The sequence below is a fragment of the Necator americanus genome, chromosome III (genome assembly GCF_031761385.1).
Source record: "Necator americanus strain Aroian chromosome III, whole genome shotgun sequence".
NCBI classification, from domain to species: Eukaryota; Metazoa; Nematoda; class Chromadorea; order Rhabditida; family Ancylostomatidae; genus Necator; species Necator americanus.
This window is the reverse complement of record NC_087373.1, coordinates 16,109,105-16,131,595: the sequence shown is the minus strand read 5'-3', so window position 1 is coordinate 16,131,595 and position 22,491 is coordinate 16,109,105. Positions and strand designations below refer to the sequence as shown.

At 44.3% G+C, this 22,491-nt stretch overlaps 5 protein-coding genes across 6 annotated transcripts; 4 read left to right on the top strand and 1 right to left on the bottom strand.

The window, feature by feature from the left end:
• Positions 1-63: 63 nt before the first annotated feature.
• On the top strand, positions 64-348 carry RB195_009753 (uncharacterized protein; the record flags this gene model as incomplete). Its single annotated transcript, XM_064190453.1, has 1 exon — positions 64-348. One exon carries the CDS (start codon positions 64-66, stop codon positions 346-348), a length of 285 nt encoding a protein of 94 aa, XP_064048036.1.
• A 156-nt stretch (positions 349-504) lies between these two features.
• Positions 505-990, top strand: RB195_009752 (uncharacterized protein; the record flags this gene model as incomplete). The annotated part of the gene is made up of 1 exon (XM_064190452.1): positions 505-990. One exon carries the CDS (start codon positions 505-507, stop codon positions 988-990), a length of 486 nt encoding a protein of 161 aa, XP_064048035.1.
• A 282-nt stretch (positions 991-1,272) lies between these two features.
• On the top strand, positions 1,273-2,160 carry RB195_009751 (uncharacterized protein; the record flags this gene model as incomplete). 2 transcript variants are annotated; one of them, XM_064190450.1, is made up of 1 exon in its annotated part: positions 1,273-2,160. In XM_064190450.1, the coding sequence occupies one exon, from the start codon at positions 1,273-1,275 to the stop codon at positions 2,158-2,160; it is 888 nt and encodes a 295-aa protein (XP_064048033.1). The 2 variants fall into 2 exon arrangements, with proteins under 2 accessions (XP_064048033.1, XP_064048034.1); XM_064190451.1 differs by having other exon boundaries at positions 1,390-2,160.
• A 13,385-nt stretch (positions 2,161-15,545) lies between these two features.
• On the bottom strand, positions 15,546-15,917 carry RB195_009750 (uncharacterized protein; the record flags this gene model as incomplete). The annotated part of the gene is made up of 1 exon (XM_064190449.1): positions 15,546-15,917. One exon carries the CDS (start codon positions 15,915-15,917, stop codon positions 15,546-15,548), a length of 372 nt encoding a protein of 123 aa, XP_064048032.1.
• Positions 15,918-17,066: 1,149 nt separating this feature from the next.
• On the top strand, positions 17,067-19,999 carry RB195_009749 (uncharacterized protein; the record flags this gene model as incomplete). The annotated part of the gene is made up of 2 exons (XM_064190448.1): positions 17,067-17,283; positions 19,689-19,999. 2 exons carry the CDS (start codon positions 17,067-17,069, stop codon positions 19,997-19,999), a joined length of 528 nt encoding a protein of 175 aa, XP_064048031.1.
• Between the last annotated feature and the right edge of the window lie 2,492 nt (positions 20,000-22,491).

The following is a 22,491-nucleotide window of genomic DNA, read 5'->3' as shown; positions in this document are numbered from 1 at the left end:
CCATCCTTTTGTAGTGGTTCTGATCACCGTCTCCTTCGTGCGAAAATACGTCTTAGCCACACGATGGAAAAGAACATCTGCTATCGGCAACGAAGGAGAAAAGAAGTCGTCTACGACGATTGCGTACTCGAGGACTCCTTGTCCCAAGGTGACTGGCACATCGAGGAGGACCCAAACGTGGACTACGAGATGCTGCTCAGAGGATTACGAGCCTATGCTGAACGTGCCTCGAAGCCGCGCACGACAAACTTGGATCGAATTTCGAAGACCACCAAGGAACTGTTGGAAAGAAGAAGGGCTTTGAGGCTTGATCCGTATGCATCGCACATTGAGCAAACACAGCTGTAGAAAAGCGTTGCAGGAGGGTCTTTAAAAAAAAAAAAAAAAAAAAAAAAAAAAAAAAAAACGAGTCTAAAGAAGTGCCGCAGGGATCTCCGCGAATATAATATTCCGCTAGCAACCTTGTTGAGCGAAGACGGGACTCGCACGTCTTCTCGTCGTGAGATGGAAATCATTACGGAGAGGTTCTACTCGAACCTTTTCCGTTCATCAACTCCTGTGTCAAGCCCAGTCATCCCCGCTGGCGAAGCTTTACCACGGATTCTCCCTTCGCAAGCACGAGTCGCTATCAAGAGCATGAAACCTGACACAGCCCCCGGACCTGATTTTATATCAGCAGACTTTCTTCGGGCTGGTGGCCATCCGCTTCATGTAATCTTAGCAGCGCACATGACATCCTACCTTCAGAAAGAAAGAATCCCAGACCAGTGGAAGACCTCGCGAACCGTTCTTATCCATAAAAAAGGTGACCGAGAGGACCTTCGGAACTACCGTCCGATATGCTTGCTGAGCGTGTTATACAAAGTATTCACCAAGATCATCTACACGCGCATATCTAGGAAGCTGGATGAAGCACAGCCTCAAGAACAAGCTGGATTCCGCCAGGGGTTCAGCTGCTTGGACCACATCCCATCGTGTCGAGGGTCATAGAGGTTTGCCGGGAGTACCGCCTGCCCCTTGTTCTAACCTTCGTCGACTATGAGAAAGCCTTTGACAGCGTAGAAACGAATGCAATACTGTCAGCGCTGGTCGATCAAGGTGTGGACGCGTCGTATGTGAGGACATTAGCCAATTGCTACGATCGATGCACGACTAGGATACAGCTTTTCCACCGCCCTCTCACCATACCCATTGGAAAGGGGGTACGACAATACGGCGGGGTACGGCGATACTATATCGCCGAAGCTGTTCACGGCTGCATTTCAATGGATAATGAAATCACTATCCTGGGAAGAAAGGGGCATACGTGTTGATGTAAGATTTCTTTTGAACCTTTGTTTCGCGGACGACATCGTTCTCTTTTCGAGCAGTACCAATGAGGCAGAAACGATGCTCAACGAATTGAACGAAGCAGGGAAGAAAATAGGACTACGAATAAACAGAAAGAAAACACAGTTCATGAAGAACGCCCACTGCGACGACGGAGGAGTACAACTTGAAGGCTCCCAAATCGTGAAAACTCCGTCATACGTATACCTCGGACGTTCTATGAACATGGAAAACGACTTGAAGGAAGAACTGAATAGAAGAATGAGAGCAGCATGGGCAGCATTCGCAGCCGTCAGGGAAGCTACGGACCAACTGACGAACCAAGATCTTCGTGCCCAACTGTTCGACTCGACAGTCCTTCCAGCGCTCTGTTACGCAGCGGAGACGTGGGCAGACACCGCGGTCACGTCTAGGAAGCTACTTACTGCCCACAGAGCCCTTGAGAGATGTCTCCTGAAGTTTAACTGGCGCACGCAACACCTAGCCGGTCTTCGTAGCTCCGACTTAAGAGGAATGTCCCGTCTTCGCGATCCAGCGGAATATGTATCGAAAGCAAAACATAGATGGGCCGGTCACATCATGAGAAGAATCGACGATAGATGGACTAAAAGAACGCTAGAGTGGATCCCAAGGGACGCTAAACGCCCCCGAAGGAGACCGCCAACGAGATGGGGTGACGTGTTCGCTGCACGGATGGACCAGCTGAGAGCTCAGCTGGATACGGCTCAAGGACCTCGTCAACGTCACTCACGAAGCTTGAGAACATCTTGGATGACAATGGCGAGGGGACGAAACGAGTGGAAGAGATGCTGGGGCCCGCACGTCCAGTGAAGACGGGCCATCTAAGTATCTAAGTAACGTAGCATACACTATAGAAAATGACTTCTATGTTATCCATCCATGATTTTCAATAAAACTTCACATACACACTAACTTTATCTTGCTCTTCTCAATGGCAACATCTCAAGGGCTCGAAAAATTGCAGCACGATACGACGGATCACAAAGTGACTACCGCGGCCATGACTTTATCGTCGGTTTAATTGTTCAGGTGCTTTCTGTATCTGACTGAATTAAAGCATCACCTAACGAATCTGGCGTGTTATGGGTTTCCGGCGGGTAATGCCAGTACGGAGTCGTAGATTGTGGGGAAGAGGGTGATTCTTTTCATCTCTCCCTGTATAAGTGTAAATGGACGACCCCGGAACTGTTTCTTACGACGGTTTCTGTTGGAATGCCCAACCTTTGCGCTCCGCCCACGCCTGCTGATTCGTCGAAAACCATTCGGACGGATCGCACGCGGGCGGGCGCAAAGGTTGCGCATCGCAATAGAGGACGTCCGCATTCCGAAGCCATCTGTTTACAGTGATGTAGGGAGAGATGAGCTGAAGCACCCTTGTATTCATAATCTGCGAGCCGATATAGGTATACTCTAACGGAAATCCATACCACGTCAGATTCGTGGGGTGATGCCTTTAAATTTATTGTCCGGTGGAATTTTGAAAAACTCTAGCTGAATTGGGAAGGAAGAAGAACATAAGCTAACCATTAAGTAAGCATGCGTGTCTACATATTTACATGTTGGCATGTTGCTCATAAACAATATCATACGATTGCTTCAATTTCGCATAACAACATATTGCACACTAGACGAATGGACGATTTGTGTCTTTTTTAAATGAAATATCGTACATATGTTCATCCTATATGGTCTTTTCGATGGTATCATCCGATATGTCAAAAAATCTTATCTTACTGCTAGTGTGTTTTCGTTCTTTTGATAGGTTATTGTATTGGTTGCATTGTGTAGATTTTGCTAATATTGTAGTCTTTGATCATTTCTCTTTCTTCTTCCTACCCCCCTACTTTGTTCGCTCCTTGAGAGTCGCATTTGAATGTGATTTGGATTTTGGATTTTTCTTTTTTTTCAAATGGATGATTTCCTCCCGAATTGTGTTAGATTTTAAGTTCCTTGCTTATGTTTTTAATTTCCCCACGGATTATATAGTTTAACTTTCTTCTTCGTAGTGTACGTTAAAAGTAGGTGTAATACTTTTTTACCCTATGCTCGTTCTTCCTACCTCCTTACAGTTTGGCGTCTTAAACCTTGCGATAGTTGACCCGTGTTTGACCTTGCACAGTTTAAAATTAACATATCCATATCATTCGCCCCTCCACTCGAAAACCTTGACTCGGTCTTCTGTTCGCGTATTTATTCGCTTGTCCGTATTTTAGATTGACTCCTCCCACTCTTGATTTTTACTGTTCGTTGAATTGTTTTAATTTCCGATTAGAGTTTCTTTTAGCGATTTTGTTCATTGTTCATGTAGCTTTCTTCTCACATTTTTTTTCGCTTTCTTAAAGCAAAAGCACACGACGTGATAAATTTTGTGTTCTAATGTGAATTTGTTAAAGAACTAGCGGCTTTCCGAATATCACCTATGGTTTCGAGTTTTTCCATCTTTATCGCATATGTTGTTGAATTCATTTCGAGCAAAAACAGAAAAAAAAAAGAAAAAAACAAATAACAATAAATAAATAGTAATAATAAATTAGGAAAAAATATACCCGTAAGGAAGCACCCACTTCTTGCAATGTGTAGTCTCTTATCTAAATACGGGATTCAGGAGGTCCCATGCGCATCCGTTATTTACGAAACCGTCCAAGGTGATGCTCTTGCACCTATGAGATGACTACAATACGAATTACACCGAGCAGCATTACACAATATCGACTAATGGACGATAGGGATAGATAATTGAACTTATAGAGAAAAGTTAGACTACATCATCATCCACTTCTTCAGAATTATTTTACTCACCTTGAAGATGCCGTGGTTAGTCAGCTCCATTCATTTTCAACTAGAATATGCAGTAATCACTTAAAGATATAGATGTTGCCAGTTGGAAATGAGAATCCCAATGTCCCATCGGTCAACACTAGCCACAATTATACATCTTATGTCTGCCGTTTTATGTTGGTCGCTGTGAGAGCGAGACAAAGGAGAGAGGCACTTGGTGCTACTTCGTGCTAGATTCGCCTATTCAATGTTGCAGAGTATCGCCTTTCAGACTTGGCGAAGCGATCACTATGGACGATCTATCGACGATGTCTAGTACGCAAAAAGGCTTCGCGAAGGAGTTGGCAACGTCTGGACTCTGGCAAACGATGCGATGCGAGTCAATGCGATAAATTTTGCAGTGTGGCGGAGCTGTTGTTGTATTAAGAATAGGTCAAGATAGTTATCAGAGATGAAGCTGGCAGCACATTGTATGCGACATATCTTATCCCATTTGAAGACAGAGGAGAGAAATCTGCAGCCACATAGCGGGGTTTTGACGAGTGGACCGCAAAAAGTTTGTCAGCATGAAAGTGTGTGCATTTCCAATTCTAAACAGCAATATGTATTTGATGCAACAAAAGAATTCCAGCCGGAAAATTGCGTAACTCGCGCGATTGTCACACATAGAGTGATCACCGTGATGAAGAGGATCTACGCTGGATACGGTGCAACGTTGATGATCGGCTCTCCACAATACAACTATTTCGCAGGGTAATCGAGGTTTGTCTGTGTGTAATAGGCGTCTAATATGTCGTCTACAAAATGACGTTCGGTTCCGTCTATCCCCCACCGGATCGTGAGCCAAGTGATACGCCACCAACCAACGGCTTGAAAAAGTGACTGTTACGAGGCGAAGCGATGGAGTTCAGTGCTATTTTTTACTTGCCAATTTTTTCGTTATTGATGAAGTTTCGATCAAGCTGATTTCGATGTAGAACAAAATGCGCACAGTGTGGGTGTTTTGTGGTTTTGCTGGCAACGCATATGTGTGCGCGTGTACGTTCCATTGCGTTCGAAGCAGCCAAACGCAACCGTGTCGATAGGAGGGATGCGGAACGGCCGACATCACCATTTCTTATCAATTAGTTCGCGAAGCTGATAAGCAGAACCCTGGTCGGAAAAAAGATGCAACGGTCGTTCGCAAATTCCGGCTGCAGTGATCTTAAAAATTCATGCAATATGGCGAGCAACAACTAGAGACTCTCAGAACAGCACTCAGACTGAAGTAGAGTTATCGTATTTCCTATCACATTGTCACGGCATCGAACGGCATTTTTGCAATTCGAGCATCATGTGAGGATATCGCGCGAATGCGCCCTTCCGCAGCTATGACTTTTCGCGCTAGTTAGCTCGTCGTTCCCCTTGCTTATGGTGTGCATGACAGCAGACGTTTTGATACCGTTAGTGTAGCCCATCAGCCCATGACCAAGCTGCGACAACACAACGACAGCTACGTGATAGCATGAACTTACGCTTATCGACGCCTCAAACAATATGCAAATACGAAGCATAGCTGTAAGGAGATTGCAGATGATCGGTTCTAGTGTGCAAATTTCCAAGTTTTTTTTGCATCTATATATATATATAATATGTATTATATATATATATATATATATATATATATATATATATATATATATAGATGTATATATATATATATAACGGTGTAATTCAATTATTTTTGTTCTAATTGTCGAAATTTGCAAGCAACGTTGACACTTGAACAAGAGGAAGCGGAACTGTGAGAGGAAAGAGGGACAAAGGGAGCGGATAACCGAAAGCTCCTCCGAAACTAGTGATGGGGCAGTACTTTCGGTGCTGCTAAAAACTCGGTGCTACCATTGCCATCGATTAAAGGAAGTGATTATGAGACATTTGTACGCGATAAATTCACCAATTCACTCCAGTTATCCAACAGCTAGACACTTCGTGTAAAGAGGAGACATCCACATAGGGAACACTTAGGGAGCTTGGCACCACATCAACCTCACTCGAAGCGTCATCGCTACCACCGCGAGATTCTAATGTGTCAGAGAATGACGACCTCGAAGCAACCAGGACAAAATGTAACGCAGTATTAAATAACTACATACATTACAAAATATTACATTAAGTAATATTAGGTGTTTGCATTACTACATGATCACGATATATTTCTATCGGTGGCATATAAGGCAAATGCGGCCGATTTCGTCCTCGCGGAGTGAGAGAGTTGTTGTCTATGAACGGAGCCGACAAGTAGTTGCATTTATATATATATATATATATATATATATATATATATATATATACTAGAGAAAAAGTATATAATATATATTCTCATTCATGCAATATCTGAATCTATATACTACACCAAATGTGCATTGACGAGTCACGTATCACTGACGAAATTCCGTTGCCAGTCGTTAGCGCAAACAACCTCAGCATGTTTTTAGTCCACATAACGCATACAAACGGTAAAACCACTTGATTGTTGTGCTTGAGCGAACCCTTTACGACCGCGGTCCAACCGTCGTTCTGCACGGCCCTCCTCTAGCCACACATTTCGTAGAGCGTTGTGGATGTTGGATCGTTTTCGTGGGCACGTGGTAGGACAAGACCTAAGCAGTGGTGAGTGATTCTTTCAACCAATCTTCGCCTACTGTTCGCGGTATTTTGGGAAGTGCGGAAGCAGGCGTCAGCACAGCAGTCGATTGAGATTCAATGAAAGTTCTGCACATCGATTTCATTTCAACAGAAGAGCGATTGGCTTCCATGAAAAGAGACGTTGCAGAACGGAACGCCGCAGGATGTGGTCAATGTGTACTGCAGAAGCATGGAAGTCTATCCATCTAGCTGTTGTGTCTTTTTACTATATATTCCTCTATCCAGTATTTAAATCTATATACTACACCAAATGTATGTATATTGTGTGTGCTCTTCATATAGATATTGTGTTAAGTTGTCAGTAACGATTCCATATACGCATAGACTAAAGCAGTTGTGCCAGAATTGCCACATGAGCGAAAAGCAAACGTACGAAGATTGTCAAAAGTCGATTTTCTACGCGCTGCTTAAATTCAGATTTTCTATACGTTGCACAGATTTTGTCGCATTCTGCATCCGCGACCGCGATCACTATAGGCCAAGTGCGGTCAGCATGCACCTACAATAAAATTTATCAACAATAACAATGTAACAACATATTTGATAAAACTGATAGTTTCCTCAGGGGAGTGTTCAATGGATAACAGTGTTCCTGATCGCGGTCCTCGATTACCATTCTAGATAAAGTTTTTTCTTTCGAAATTTCCTTGTCTTAAAACCAAGAAACTGCAAACACCACTGTGGACATTTTCTATGGACCTCCGCATTCAGAAGCTCCTTAGTGCCCATGCATGTCAAAATGTGGAGAAATTCCTTGTTTTCGTTTTCTTTTTTTTGACTTTCCAACAAATGTTTCTAGCTTTGCAAAAAGCATCTGCAAAAAACTCCTGCTCTTAGCGATGTTGGAGCGGCGGAACCTCCACCATTCGATTAAGGGCATGCGATTATGTGCGAATGGAAAAAAGAACGGCGTCGGGTGTTTGGTTTGCAGGGAATTAAAGGCTGAAACCTTCATACCGACACTAGTCAACACTAGTGTTGCCTCTAAGGTTCTGTGAAAGAAGCCACACCGCGTCTTTTCCCGTACCCTGATAGGCACGGGAAAAAACGTGGTGTTGCGGCGATTGTAGCACTAGAGAACGCAACACCACAATGCCTAACAATGGCCGAAAAGTACTGAATGCGGGGAAAGCGACTTTTCCCGTACCTATATGAAAGAGGCGGAACCCGTATGCTACAGTATGCCGAACTAACTCAGCTATTACTCCTGCTACAGCTACAGGATGAGCGTAGAGGGTGCGGATTTCTCCCCCGGATAGTGTAAAGGTTCGCAAGAGAAGCTTCAAAAAGCTAATCTTCGATTACCAATTTATTGATTTCTTCGACTTTTCGTCTCCAGGACACTGTTCTTCTGGTGGTAGCGAATGTAGCGAAATCCGGTCCATGGAGGTATTCGTGGATGTGAATCTCGGACAACACTGGATTATGGATCATGCTAGACAAATCGAAATTTACAGAATCAAGTACTTTCGAAGGAGATACGTCTCTCAGAATGTTCAAAAACGAAAGACACTTTGCACGTTAAGGCAGTGAAGGATGATCACAAAAATCTAGGACCCATTGATGCCAAATTTCTGAATGTGACGGTCCAAGGACAATGACCTCAACGTTCCTGGAATTTCGGAGTACCGGTGAATTGGAAAAAGGACGAAAGATCAAGGGCGGCGACTACGAAGATCGTCTGAGTGGCTAGAGAAATCAGATGGGAATCGATTTATTCTTTAAATTTCTGACTTTCTGACCAATATGTGATTGTCGAAGTATATTGTTGGAGATATACTTGCATATAGAGATGACCAAGACTCCTGAAAACAGATACACATTACTAGTTCATGGAAAACCACTTTACATAACCATGCCGGCCATACCACGTTGAAAACACGCCATCCCGTCCGATCTGGCAAGTTAAGCAACGTTGGGCCTGGTTAGTACTTGGATCGGAGACGGCTTGGGAATCCCAGGTGTCGTAAGCTTTTGTTTCACGAATTAAATGAATTGAGCAATGAAGAATAGCGGACTTGCTGTTTATGGACACTATGGTAGTGTGTAAATATGTTTTAAATTAATGATTACGTATAAAATATTATTTGACATTATTTAACTAATAATGGAGTTCTCCTCTGTATTTTGCAATATGTTTCTTAAAATCTCATCAGACCAGAGATTTTATCGAGTCAGATCGGGGAAGCACTTCAAATTTGGGTAATTAAACCGACCGTAAAATCGTGACCACCTAAACCGTTGGTGAAATCGTGGCCGGCGGAGAAGGCAAGATGTGATACACCGTAACACTGTGTAACTTCTGATCTTGTTCCCTCCCAATTCAGGGAGAGTTTTCCAAAATTTCATCAGACCACAATTTTCATCGGGTCAGATCGAGAAAGTACCTCAAACTTGGGTAATTAAACCGATGATGACAATCGGTGTCCGGGGGGCGGCCACAGTAGTCAAGGTGTGAAAAGCTCGTATTGCGAAATCGCCCATCTTACGTGCTTAAAGGCATCACCCCAGGAATCTAAGGTGGTGCAGATATCAGATGGAATACTCTTATAAGGGATAGTAGATTATGGAGAGGAGAATGATTCTGTCCATTTCTTCCTAGTTACCGTTAAAAAAAAAACTGTCCGGAAGATTCGGCACCGCACAAGACTGGCGCGCTCCAGTCGAATTCGTTGTGGAAAATAATGCGCCAGAACGCGTGTAGCCGTATCTTTCGGGCCGTTTTTTACGGCAATTAGGAAGAAATGGACGGAATCACCTCCTTCCCACCTCCCCCCCCCCCCCCTTCCCTCCCCTTTACCATAATTTACTATCCCGTATACGAATACTCCACCTAAAATCTGCACCACCTCAGATTTGTGGAGTGATGGCTTTAAGGGCAATGTTATTATTGTATTTGTGAACAAGAATAATATAAACATTATTAGAGGCGTAAAACATCAATAGTTCGGTTTGCCACTGAAACAGCATGGATTCCTCCTTTCCCGTCACTCCCTCCCCTCTATCCCCCCCTTCCGCTCCTCTCTCCATTACCCCTTTCTCCAACATCATCACGCTGAAATTGCGGCGATAATTTCGCTTACGGCCATACCACGTTGAAAACACGCCATCCCGTCCGATCTGGCAAGTTAAGCAACGTTGGGCCTGGTTAGTACTTGGATCGGAGACGGCTTGGGAATCCCAGGTGTCGTAAGCTTTTGTTTCACGAATTAAATGAATTGAGCAATGAAGAATAGCGGACTTGCTGTTTATGGACACTATGGTAGTGTGTAAATATGTTTTAAATTAATGATTACGTATAAAATATTATTTGACATTATTTAACTAATAATTGAGTTCTCCTCTGTATTTTGCAATATGTTTCTTAAAATCTCATCAGACCAGAGATTTTATCGAGTCAGATCGGGGAAGCACTTCAAATTTGGGTAATTAAACCGACCGTAAAATCGTGACCACCTAAACCGTTGGTGAAATCGTGGCCGGCGGAGAAGGCAAGATGTGATACACCGTAACACTGTGTAACTTCTGATCTTGTTCCCTCCCAATTCAGGGAGAGTTTTCCAAAATTTCATCAGACCACAATTTTCATCGGGTCAGATCGAGAAAGTACCTCAAACTTGGGTAAGTTAAATGTCCGATGATGACACATCGGGCCGGGGGGCGGCCACAGTAGTCACTTTCCAGGTGTGAAAAGCTCGCCTGCGTTCGCTGTTTTCGAGGGAAAAAGAGGAGGGGGGGGGGGAAAAAAAATTTTGGGGGGTTTTGGGGGTTTTGGGAAGTTTTTTTGTTTTTTTTGTCAACCTGTTTTTTTTTTTTTTTAAAGAGAAGAAAAAAAAGAAAAATTAGTGGGGAAAAAAAAGGGGGTTTTTTTCCCAACCCCCCCGGGGGGGGGGGGGGGGGGGGGGGGCGGCGGCCGGGGGGCCCCCCCCCTGGCGTATTGCGAAATCGCCCATCTTACGTGCTTAAAGGCATCACCCCAGGAATCTAAGGTGGTGCAGATATCAGATGGAATACTCTTATAAGGGATAGTAGATTATGGAGAGGAGAATGATTCTGTCCATTTCTTCCTAGTTACCGTTAAAAAAAAAACTGTCCGGAAGATTCGGCACCGCACAAGACTGGCGCGCTCCAGTCGAATTTGTTGTGGAAAATAATGCGCCAGAACGCGTGTAGCCGTATCTTTCGGGCCGTTTTTTACGGCAATTAGGAAGAAATGGACGGAATCACCTCCTTCCCACCTCCCCCCCCCCCTTCCCTCCCCTTTACCATAATTTACTATCCCGTATACGAATACTCCACCTAAAATCTGCACCACCTCAGATTTGTGGAGTGATGGCTTTAAGGGCAATGTTATTATTGTATTTGTGAACAAGAATAATATAAACATTATTAGAGGCGTAAAACATCAATAGTTCGGTTTGCCACTGAAACAGCATGGATTCCTCCTTTCCCGTCACTCCCTCCCCTCTATCCCCCCCTTCCGCTCCTCTCTCCATTACCCCTTTCTCCAACATCATCACGCTGAAATTGCGGCGATAATTTCGCTTACGGCCATACCACGTTGAAAACACGCCATCCCGTCCGATCTGGCAAGTTAAGCAACGTTGGGCCTGGTTAGTACTTGGATCGGAGACGGCTTGGGAATCCCAGGTGTCGTAAGCTTTTGTTTCACGAATTAAATGAATTGAGCAATGAAGAATAGCGGACTTGCTGTTTATGGACACTATGGTAGTGTGTAAATATGTTTTAAATTAATGATTACGTATAAAATATTATTTGACATTATTTAACTAATAATGGAGTTCTCCTCTGTATTTTGCAATATGTTTCTTAAAATCTCATCAGACCAGAGATTTTATCGAGTCAGATCGGGGAAGCACTTCAAATTTGGGTAATTAAACCGACCGTAAAATCGTGACCACCTAAACCGTTGGTGAAATCGTGGCCGGCGGAGAAGGCAAGATGTGATACACCGTAACACTGTGTAACTTCTGATCTTGTTCCCTCCCAATTCAGGGAGAGTTTTCCAAAATTTCATCAGACCACAATTTTCATCGGGTCAGATCGAGAAAGTACCTCAAACTTGGGTAATTAAATGTCCGATGATGAAATCGTTCGGCCACAGTAGTCAAGGTGTGAAATTAGCCGTATTGCGAAATCGCCCATCTTACGTGCTTAAAGGCATCACCCCACGAATCTAAGGTGGTGCAGATATCAGGTGGAATACTCTTATAAGGGATAGTAGATTATGGAGAGGAGAATGATTCCGTCCATTTCTTCCTAGTTACCGTTAAAAAAAAACTGTCCGGAAGATTCGGCACCGCACAAGACTGGCGCGCTCCAGTCGAATTCGTTGTGGAAAATAATGCGCCAGAACGCGTGTAGCCGTATCTTTCGGGCCGTTTTTTACGGCAATTAGGAAGAAATGGACGGAATCACCTCCTCCCCCTCCCCCCCCCCCCTTCCCTCCCCTTTACCATAATTTACTATCCCGTATACGAATACTCCACCTAAAATCTGCACCACCTCAGATTTGTGGAGTGATGGCTTTAGAGGGCAATGTTATTATTGTATTTGTGAACAAGAATAATATAAACATTATTAGAGGCGTAAAACATCAATAGTTCGGTTTGCCACTGAAACAGCATGGATTCCTCCTTTCCCGTCACTCCCTCCCCTCTATCCCCCCTTCCGCTCCTCTCTCCATTACCCCTTTCTCCAACATCATCACGCTGAAATTGCGGCGATAATTTCGCTTACGGCCATACCACGTTGAAAACACGCCATCCCGTCCGATCTGGCAAGTTAAGCAACGTTGGGCCTGGTTAGTACTTGGATCGGAGACGGCTTGGGAATCCCAGGTGTCGTAAGCTTTTGTTTCACGAATTAAATGAATTGAGCAATGAAGAATAGCGGACTTGCTGTTTATGGACACTATGGTAGTGTGTAAATATGTTTTAAATTAATGATTACGTATAAAATATTATTTGACATTATTTAACTAATAATGGAGTTCTCCTCTGTATTTTGCAATATGTTTCTTAAAATCTCATCAGACCAGAGATTTTATCGAGTCAGATCGGGGAAGCACTTCAAATTTGGGTAATTAAACCGACCGTAAAATCGTGACCACCTAAACCGTTGGTGAAATCGTGGCCGGCGGAGAAGGCAAGATGTGATACACCGTAACACTGTGTAACTTCTGATCTTGTTCCCTCCCAATTCAGGGAGAGTTTTCCAAAATTTCATCAGACCACAATTTTCATCGGGTCAGATCGAGAAAGTACCTCAAACTTGGGTAATTAAATGTCCGATGATGACAATCGGTGTCCGGGGGGGGGTCGGCCACAGTAGTCATAGGTGTGAAAAGCTTTGGGGGGGGGGTTCGTATTGCGAAATCGCCCATCTTACGTGCTTAAAGGCATCACCCCACGAATCTAAGGTGGTGCAGATATCAGGTGGAATACTCTTATAAGGGATAGTAGATTATGGAGAGGAGAATGATTCCGTCCATTTCTTCCTAGTTACCGTTAAAAAAAAACTGTCCGGAAGATTCGGCACCGCACAAGACTGGCGCGCTCCAGTCGAATTCGTTGTGGAAAATAATGCGCCAGAACGCGTGTAGCCGTATCTTTCGGGCCGTTTTTTACGGCAATTAGGAAGAAATGGACGGAATCACCTCCTTCCCACCTCCCCCCCCCTTCCCTCCCCTTTACCATAATTTACTATCCCGTATACGAATACTCCACCTAAAATCTGCACCACCTCAGATTTGTGGAGTGATGGCTTTAAGGGCAATGTTATTATTGTATTTGTGAACAAGAATAATATAAACATTATTAGAGGCGTAAAACATCAATAGTTCGGTTTGCCACTGAAACAGCATGGATTCCTCCTTTCCCGTCACTCCCTCCCCTCTATCCCCCCTTCCGCTCCTCTCTCCATTACCCCTTTCTCCAACATCATCACGCTGAAATTGCGGCGATAATTTCGCTTACGGCCATACCACGTTGAAAACACGCCATCCCGTCCGATCTGGCAAGTTAAGCAACGTTGGGCCTGGTTAGTACTTGGATCGGAGACGGCTTGGGAATCCCAGGTGTCGTAAGCTTTTGTTTCACGAATTAAATGAATTGAGCAATGAAGAATAGCGGACTTGCTGTTTATGGACACTATGGTAGTGTGTAAATATGTTTTAAATTAATGATTACGTATAAAATATTATTTGACATTATTTAACTAATAATTGAGTTCTCCTCTGTATTTTGCAATATGTTTCTTAAAATCTCATCAGACCAGAGATTTTATCGAGTCAGATCGGGGAAGCACTTCAAATTTGGGTAATTAAACCGACCGTAAAATCGTGACCACCTAAACCGTTGGTGAAATCGTGGCCGGCGGAGAAGGCAAGATGTGATACACCGTAACACTGTGTAACTTCTGATCTTGTTCCCTCCCAATTCAGGGAGAGTTTTCCAAAATTTCATCAGACCACAATTTTCATCGGGTCAGATCGAGAAAGTACCTCAAACTTGGGTAATTAAACCGATGATGAAATCGCGGCCACAGTAGTCAAGGTGTGAAAAGCCGTATTGCGAAATCGCCCATCTTACGTGCTTAAAGGCATCACCCCACGAATCTAAGGTGGTGCAGATATCAGGTGGAATACTCTTATAAGGGATAGTAGATTATGGAGAGGAGAATGATTCCGTCCATTTCTTCCTAGTTACCGTTAAAAAAAAACTGTCCGGAAGATTCGGCACCGCACAAGACTGGCGCGCTCCAGTCGAATTCGTTGTGGAAAATAATGCGCCAGAACGCGTGTAGCCGTATCTTTCGGGCCGTTTTTTACGGCAATTAGGAAGAAATGGACGGAATCACCTCCTTCCCACCTCCCCCCCCCCTTCCCTCCCCTTTACCATAATTTACTATCCCGTATACGAATACTCCACCTAAAATCTGCACCACCTCAGATTTGTGGAGTGATGGCTTTAAGGGCAATGTTATTATTGTATTTGTGAACAAGAATAATATAAACATTATTAGAGGCGTAAAACATCAATAGTTCGGTTTGCCACTGAAACAGCATGGATTCCTCCTTTCCCGTCACTCCCTCCCCTCTATCCCCCCTTCCGCTCCTCTCTCCATTACCCCTTTCTCCAACATCATCACGCTGAAATTGCGGCGATAATTTCGCTTACGGCCATACCACGTTGAAAACACGCCATCCCGTCCGATCTGGCAAGTTAAGCAACGTTGGGCCTGGTTAGTACTTGGATCGGAGACGGCTTGGGAATCCCAGGTGTCGTAAGCTTTTGTTTCACGAATTAAATGAATTGAGCAATGAAGAATAGCGGACTTGCTGTTTATGGACACTATGGTAGTGTGTAAATATGTTTTAAATTAATGATTACGTATAAAATATTATTTGACATTATTTAACTAATAATGGAGTTCTCCTCTGTATTTTGCAATATGTTTCTTAAAATCTCATCAGACCAGAGATTTTATCGAGTCAGATCGGGGAAGCACTTCAAATTTGGGTAATTAAACCGACCGTAAAATCGTGACCACCTAAACCGTTGGTGAAATCGTGGCCGGCGGAGAAGGCAAGATGTGATACACCGTAACACTGTGTAACTTCTGATCTTGTTCCCTCCCAATTCAGGGAGAGTTTTCCAAAATTTCATCAGACCACAATTTTCATCGGGTCAGATCGAGAAAGTACCTCAAACTTGGGAAAGTGAAATGTCAGTGATGACACATCGGAGTGTCACCCGTGACGCGGTGGGTGTCACCGCCACACTTGTCACTTTCCAAGTTGAAATTAAAGCGATCGCCTGCGATTCGCTGTTTTCGAGGGAATACGAGGAGGAGGAGGGGAGATGACAGACGATCTGTGGTGGTTTTCGGCGGTTCTGGACAGTAGTCAACCGTGTGTTTCGGTTGTCAACCGGATGGGTAAGTGAAGTGTCAGTGGTGACACTCGAGGCTGTGTTCTCGACACCGGCCTGCGGCCCGTCAGCGAGTGGCGCTGGCGCTACGGCGTCGGCGCCATTCGATCGGCGTGGTCGATTTCGTATTGCGAAATCGCCCTTCATACGTGCTTAAAGGCATCACCCCACGAATCTAAGGTGGTGCAGATATCAGGTGGAATACTCTTATAAGGGATAGTAGATTATGGAGAGGAGAATGATTCCGTCCATTTCTTCCTAGTTACCGTTTAAAAAAAAACTGTCCGGAAGATTCGGCACCGCACAAGACTGGCGCGCTCCAGTCGAATTCGTTGTGGAAAATAATGCGCCAGAACGCGTGTAGCCGTATCTTTCGGGCCGTTTTTTACGGCAATTAGGAAGAAATGGACGGAATCACCTCCTTCCCACCTCCCCCCCCCCCTTCCCTCCCCTTTACCATAATTTACTATCCCGTATACGAATACTCCACCTAAAATCTGCACCACCTCAGATTTGTGGAGTGATGGCTTTAAGGGCAATGTTATTATTGTATTTGTGAACAAGAATAATATAAACATTATTAGAGGCGTAAAACATCAATAGTTCGGTTTGCCACTGAAACAGCATGGATTCCTCCTTTCCCGTCACTCCCTCCCCTCTATCCCCCCTTCCGCTCCTCTCTCCATTACCCCTTTCTCCAACATCATCACGCTGAAATTGCGGCGATAATTTCGCTTACGGCCATACCACGTTGAAAACACGCCATCCCGTCCGATCTGGCAAGTTAAGCAACGTTGGGCCTGGTTAGTACTTGGATCGGAGACGGCTTGGGAATCCCAGGTGTCGTAAGCTTTTGTTTCACGAATTAAATGAATTGAGCAATGAAGAATAGCGGACTTGCTGTTTATGGACACTATGGTAGTGTGTAAATATGTTTTAAATTAATGATTACGTATAAAATATTATTTGACATTATTTAACTAATAATGGAGTTCTCCTCTGTATTTTTGCAATATGTTTCTTAAAATCTCATCAGACCAGAGATTTTATCGAGTCAGATCGGGGAAGCACTTCAAATTTGGGTAATTAAACCGACCGTAAAATCGTGACCACCTAAACCGTTGGTGAAATCGTGGCCGGCGGAGAAGGCAAGATGTGATACACCGTAACACTGTGTAACTTCTGATCTTGTTCCCTCCCAATTCAGGGAGAGTTTTCCAAAATTTCATCAGACCACAATTTTCATCGGGTCAGATCGAGAAAGTACCTCAAACTTGGGAAAGTGAAATGTCAGTGATGACACATCGGAGTGTCACCCGTGACGCGGTGGGTGTCACCGCCACACTTGTCACTTTCCAAGTTGAAATCGCAGCGATCGCCTGCGATTCGCTGTTTTCGAGGGAATACGAGGAGGAGGAGGTGAGAAGACGATCTGTGGTGGTTTTCGGCGGTTCTGGAGAGTTTTGTGTGTTTCGGTTGTCAACCGTGTGTTTCGGTTGTCAACCGGAGATGGGTAAGTGAAGTGTCAGTGGTGACACTCGAGGCTGTGTTCTCGACACCGGCCTGCGGCGCGTCAGCGAGTGGCGCTGGCGCCACGGCGTCGGCGCCATTCGATCCGGCGTGGTCGATTTCGTATTGCGAAATCGCCCTTCATACGTGCTTAAAGGCATCACCCCACGAATCTAAGGTGGTGCAGATATCAGGTGGAATACTCTTATAAGGGATAGTAGATTATGGAGAGGAGAATGATTCCGTCCATTTCTTCCTAGTTACCGTAAAAAAAAAACTGTCCGGAAGATTCGGCACCGCACAAGACTGGCGCGCTCCAGTCGAATTCGTTGTGGAAAATAATGCGCCAGAACGCGTGTAGCCGTATCTTTCGGGCCGTTTTTTACGGCAATTAGGAAGAAATGGACGGAATCACCTCCTTCCCACCTCCCCCCCCCCCTTCCCTCCCCTTTACCATAATTTACTATCCCGTATACGAATACTCCACCTAAAATCTGCACCACCTCAGATTTGTGGAGTGATGGCTTTAAGGGCAATGTTATTATTGTATTTGTGAACAAGAATAATATAAACATTATTAGAGGCGTAAAACATCAATAGTTCGGTTTGCCACTGAAACAGCATGGATTCCTCCTTTCCCGTCACTCCCTCCCCTCTATCCCCCCCTTCCGCTCCTCTCTCCATTACCTCCTTTCTCCAACATCATCACGCTGAAATTGCGGCGATAATTTCGCTTACGGCCATACCACGTTGAAAACACGCCATCCCGTCCGATCTGGCAAGTTAAGCAACGTTGGGCCTGGTTAGTACTTGGATCGGAGACGGCTTGGGAATCCCAGGTGTCGTAAGCTTTTGTTTCACGAATTAAATGAATTGAGCAATGAAGAATAGCGGACTTGCTGTTTATGGACACTATGGTAGTGTGTAAATATGTTTTAAATTAATGATTACGTATAAAATATTATTTGACATTATTTAACTAATAATTGAGTTCTCCTCTGTATTTTGCAATATGTTTCTTAAAATCTCATCAGACCAGAGATTTTATCGAGTCAGATCGGGGAAGCACTTCAAATTTGGGTAATTAAACCGACCGTAAAATCGTGACCACCTAAACCGTTGGTGAAATCGTGGCCGGCGGAGAAGGCAAGATGTGATACACCGTAACACTGTGTAACTTCTGATCTTGTTCCCTCCCAATTCAGGGAGAGTTTTCCAAAATTTCATCAGACCACAATTTTCATCGGGTCAGATCGAGAAAGTACCTCAAACTTGGGTAATTAAACCGATGATGAAATCGCGGCCACAGTAGTCAAGGTGTGAAAAGCCGTATTGCGAAATCGCCCATCTTACGTGCTTAAAGGCATCACCCCACGAATCTAAGGTGGTGCAGATATCAGGTGGAATACTCTTATAAGGGATAGTAGATTATGGAGAGGAGAATGATTCCGTCCATTTCTTCCTAGTTACCGTTAAAAAAAAACTGTCCGGAAGATTCGGCACCGCACAAGACTGGCGCGCTCCAGTCGAATTCGTTGTGGAAAATAATGCGCCAGAACGCGTGTAGCCGTATCTTTCGGGCCGTTTTTTACGGCAATTAGGAAGAAATGGACGGAATCACCTCCTTCCCACCTCCCCCCCCCCCTTCCCTCCCCTTTACCATAATTTACTATCCCGTATACGAATACTCCACCTAAAATCTGCACCACCTCAGATTTGTGGAGTGATGGCTTTAAGGGCAATGTTATTATTGTATTTGTGAACAAGAATAATATAAACATTATTAGAGGCGTAAAACATCAATAGTTCGGTTTGCCACTGAAACAGCATGGATTCCTCCTTTCCCGTCACTCCCTCCCCTCTATCCCCCCTTCCGCTCCTCTCTCCATTACCCCTTTCTCCAACATCATCACGCTGAAATTGCGGCGATAATTTCGCTTACGGCCATACCACGTTGAAAACACGCCATCCCGTCCGATCTGGCAAGTTAAGCAACGTTGGGCCTGGTTAGTACTTGGATCGGAGACGGCTTGGGAATCCCAGGTGTCGTAAGCTTTTGTTTCACGAATTAAATGAATTGAGCAATGAAGAATAGCGGACTTGCTGTTTATGGACACTATGGTAGTGTGTAAATATGTTTTAAATTAATGATTACGTATAAAATATTATTTGACATTATTTAACTAATAATGGAGTTCTCCTCTGTATTTTGCAATATGTTTCTTAAAATCTCATCAGACCAGAGATTTTATCGAGTCAGATCGGGGAAGCACTTCAAATTTGGGTAATTAAACCGACCGTAAAATCGTGACCACCTAAACCGTTGGTGAAATCGTGGCCGGCGGAGAAGGCAAGATGTGATACACCGTAACACTGTGTAACTTCTGATCTTGTTCCCTCCCAATTCAGGGAGAGTTTTCCAAAATTTCATCAGACCACAATTTTCATCGGGTCAGATCGAGAAAGTACCTCAAACTTGGGAAAGTGAAATGTCAGTGATGACACATCGGAGTGTCACCCGTGACGCGGTGGGTGTCACCGCCACACTTGTCACTTTCCAAGTTGAAATCGCAGCGATCGCCTGCGATTCGCTGTTTTCGAGGGAATACGAGGAGGAGGTGAGAAGACGATCTGTGGTGGTTTTCGGCGGTTCTGGAGAGTTTTGTGTGTTTCGGTTGTCAACCGTGTGTTTCGGTTGTCAACCGGAGATGGGTAAGTGAAGTGTCAGTGGTGACACTCGAGGCTGTGTTCTCGACACCGGCCTGCGGCGCATGAGCGAGTGGCGCTGGCGCCACGGCGTCGGCGCCATTCAATCCGGCGTGGTCGATTTCGTATTGCGAAATCGCCCTTCATACGTGCTTAAAGGCATCACCCCACGAATCTAAGGTGGTGCAGATATCAGGTGGAATACTCTTATAAGGGATAGTAGATTATGGAGAGGAGAATGATTCCGTCCATTTCTTCCTAGTTACCGTTAAAAAAAAACTGTCCGGAAGATTCGGCACCGCACAAGACTGGCGCGCTCCAGTCGAATTCGTTGTGGAAAATAATGCGCCAGAACGCGTGTAGCCGTATCTTTCGGGCCGTTTTTTACGGCAATTAGGAAGAAATGGACGGAATCACCTCCTTCCCACCTCCCCCCCCCCCTTCCCTCCCCTTTACCATAATTTACTATCCCGTATACGAATACTCCACCTAAAATCTGCACCACCTCAGATTTGTGGAGTGATGGCTTTAAGGGCAATGTTATTATTGTATTTGTGAACAAGAATAATATAAACATTATTAGAGGCGTAAAACATCAATAGTTCGGTTTGCCACTGAAACAGCATGGATTCCTCCTTTCCCGTCACTCCCTCCCCTCTATCCCCCCTTCCGCTCCTCTCTCCATTACCCCTTTCTCCAACATCATCACGCTGAAATTGCGGCGATAATTTCGCTTACGGCCATACCACGTTGAAAACACGCCATCCCGTCCGATCTGGCAAGTTAAGCAACGTTGGGCCTGGTTAGTACTTGGATCGGAGACGGCTTGGGAATCCCAGGTGTCGTAAGCTTTTGTTTCACGAATTAAATGAATTGAGCAATGAAGAATAGCGGACTTGCTGTTTATGGACACTATGGTAGTGTGTAAATATGTTTTAAATTAATGATTACGTATAAAATATTATTTGACATTATTTAACTAATAATTGAGTTCTCCTCTGTATTTTGCAATATGTTTCTTAAAATCTCATCAGACCAGAGATTTTATCGAGTCAGATCGGGGAAGCACTTCAAATTTGGGTAATTAAACCGACCGTAAAATCGTGACCACCTAAACCGTTGGTGAAATCGTGGCCGGCGGAGAAGGCAAGATGTGATACACCGTAACACTGTGTAACTTCTGATCTTGTTCCCTCCCAATTCAGGGAGAGTTTTCCAAAATTTCATCAGACCACAATTTTCATCGGGTCAGATCGAGAAAGTACCTCAAACTTGGGTAATTAAACCGATGATGAAATCGTCGGCCACAGTAGTCAAGGTGTGAAAAGCCGTATTGCGAAATCGCCCATCTTACGTGCTTAAAGGCATCACCCCACGAATCTAAGGTGGTGCAGATATCAGGTGGAATACTCTTATAAGGGATAGTAGATTATGGAGAGGAGAATGATTCCGTCCATTTCTTCCTAGTTACCGTTAAAAAAAAACTGTCCGGAAGATTCGGCACCGCACAAGACTGGCGCGCTCCAGTCGAATTCGTTGTGGAAAATAATGCGCCAGAACGCGTGTAGCCGTATCTTTCGGGCCGTTTTTTACGGCAATTAGGAAGAAATGGACGGAATCACCTCCTTCCCACCCCCCCCCCCTTCCCTCCCCTTTACCATAATTTACTATCCCGTATACGAATACTCCACCTAAAATCTGCACCACCTCAGATTTGTGGAGTGATGGCTTTAAGGGCAATGTTATTATTGTATTTGTGAACAAGAATAATATAAACATTATTAGAGGCGTAAAACATCAATAGTTCGGTTTGCCACTGAAACAGCATGGATTCCTCCTTTCCCGTCACTCCCTCCCCTCTATCCCCCCCTTCCGCTCCTCTCTCCATTACCCCTTTCTCCAACATCATCACGCTGAAATTGCGGCGATAATTTCGCTTACGGCCATACCACGTTGAAAACACGCCATCCCGTCCGATCTGGCAAGTTAAGCAACGTTGGGCCTGGTTAGTACTTGGATCGGAGACGGCTTGGGAATCCCAGGTGTCGTAAGCTTTTGTTTCACGAATTAAATGAATTGAGCAATGAAGAATAGCGGACTTGCTGTTTATGGACACTATGGTAGTGTGTAAATATGTTTTAAATTAATGATTACGTATAAAATATTATTTGACATTATTTAACTAATAATGGAGTTCTCCTCTGTATTTTGCAATATGTTTCTTAAAATCTCATCAGACCAGAGATTTTATCGAGTCAGATCGGGGAAGCACTTCAAATTTGGGTAATTAAACCGACCGTAAAATCGTGACCACCTAAACCGTTGGTGAAATCGTGGCCGGCGGAGAAGGCAAGATGTGATACACCGTAACACTGTGTAACTTCTGATCTTGTTCCCTCCCAATTCAGGGAGAGTTTTCCAAAATTTCATCAGACCACAATTTTCATCGGGTCAGATCGAGAAAGTACCTCAAACTTGGGTAAGTGAAATGTCAGATGATGACACA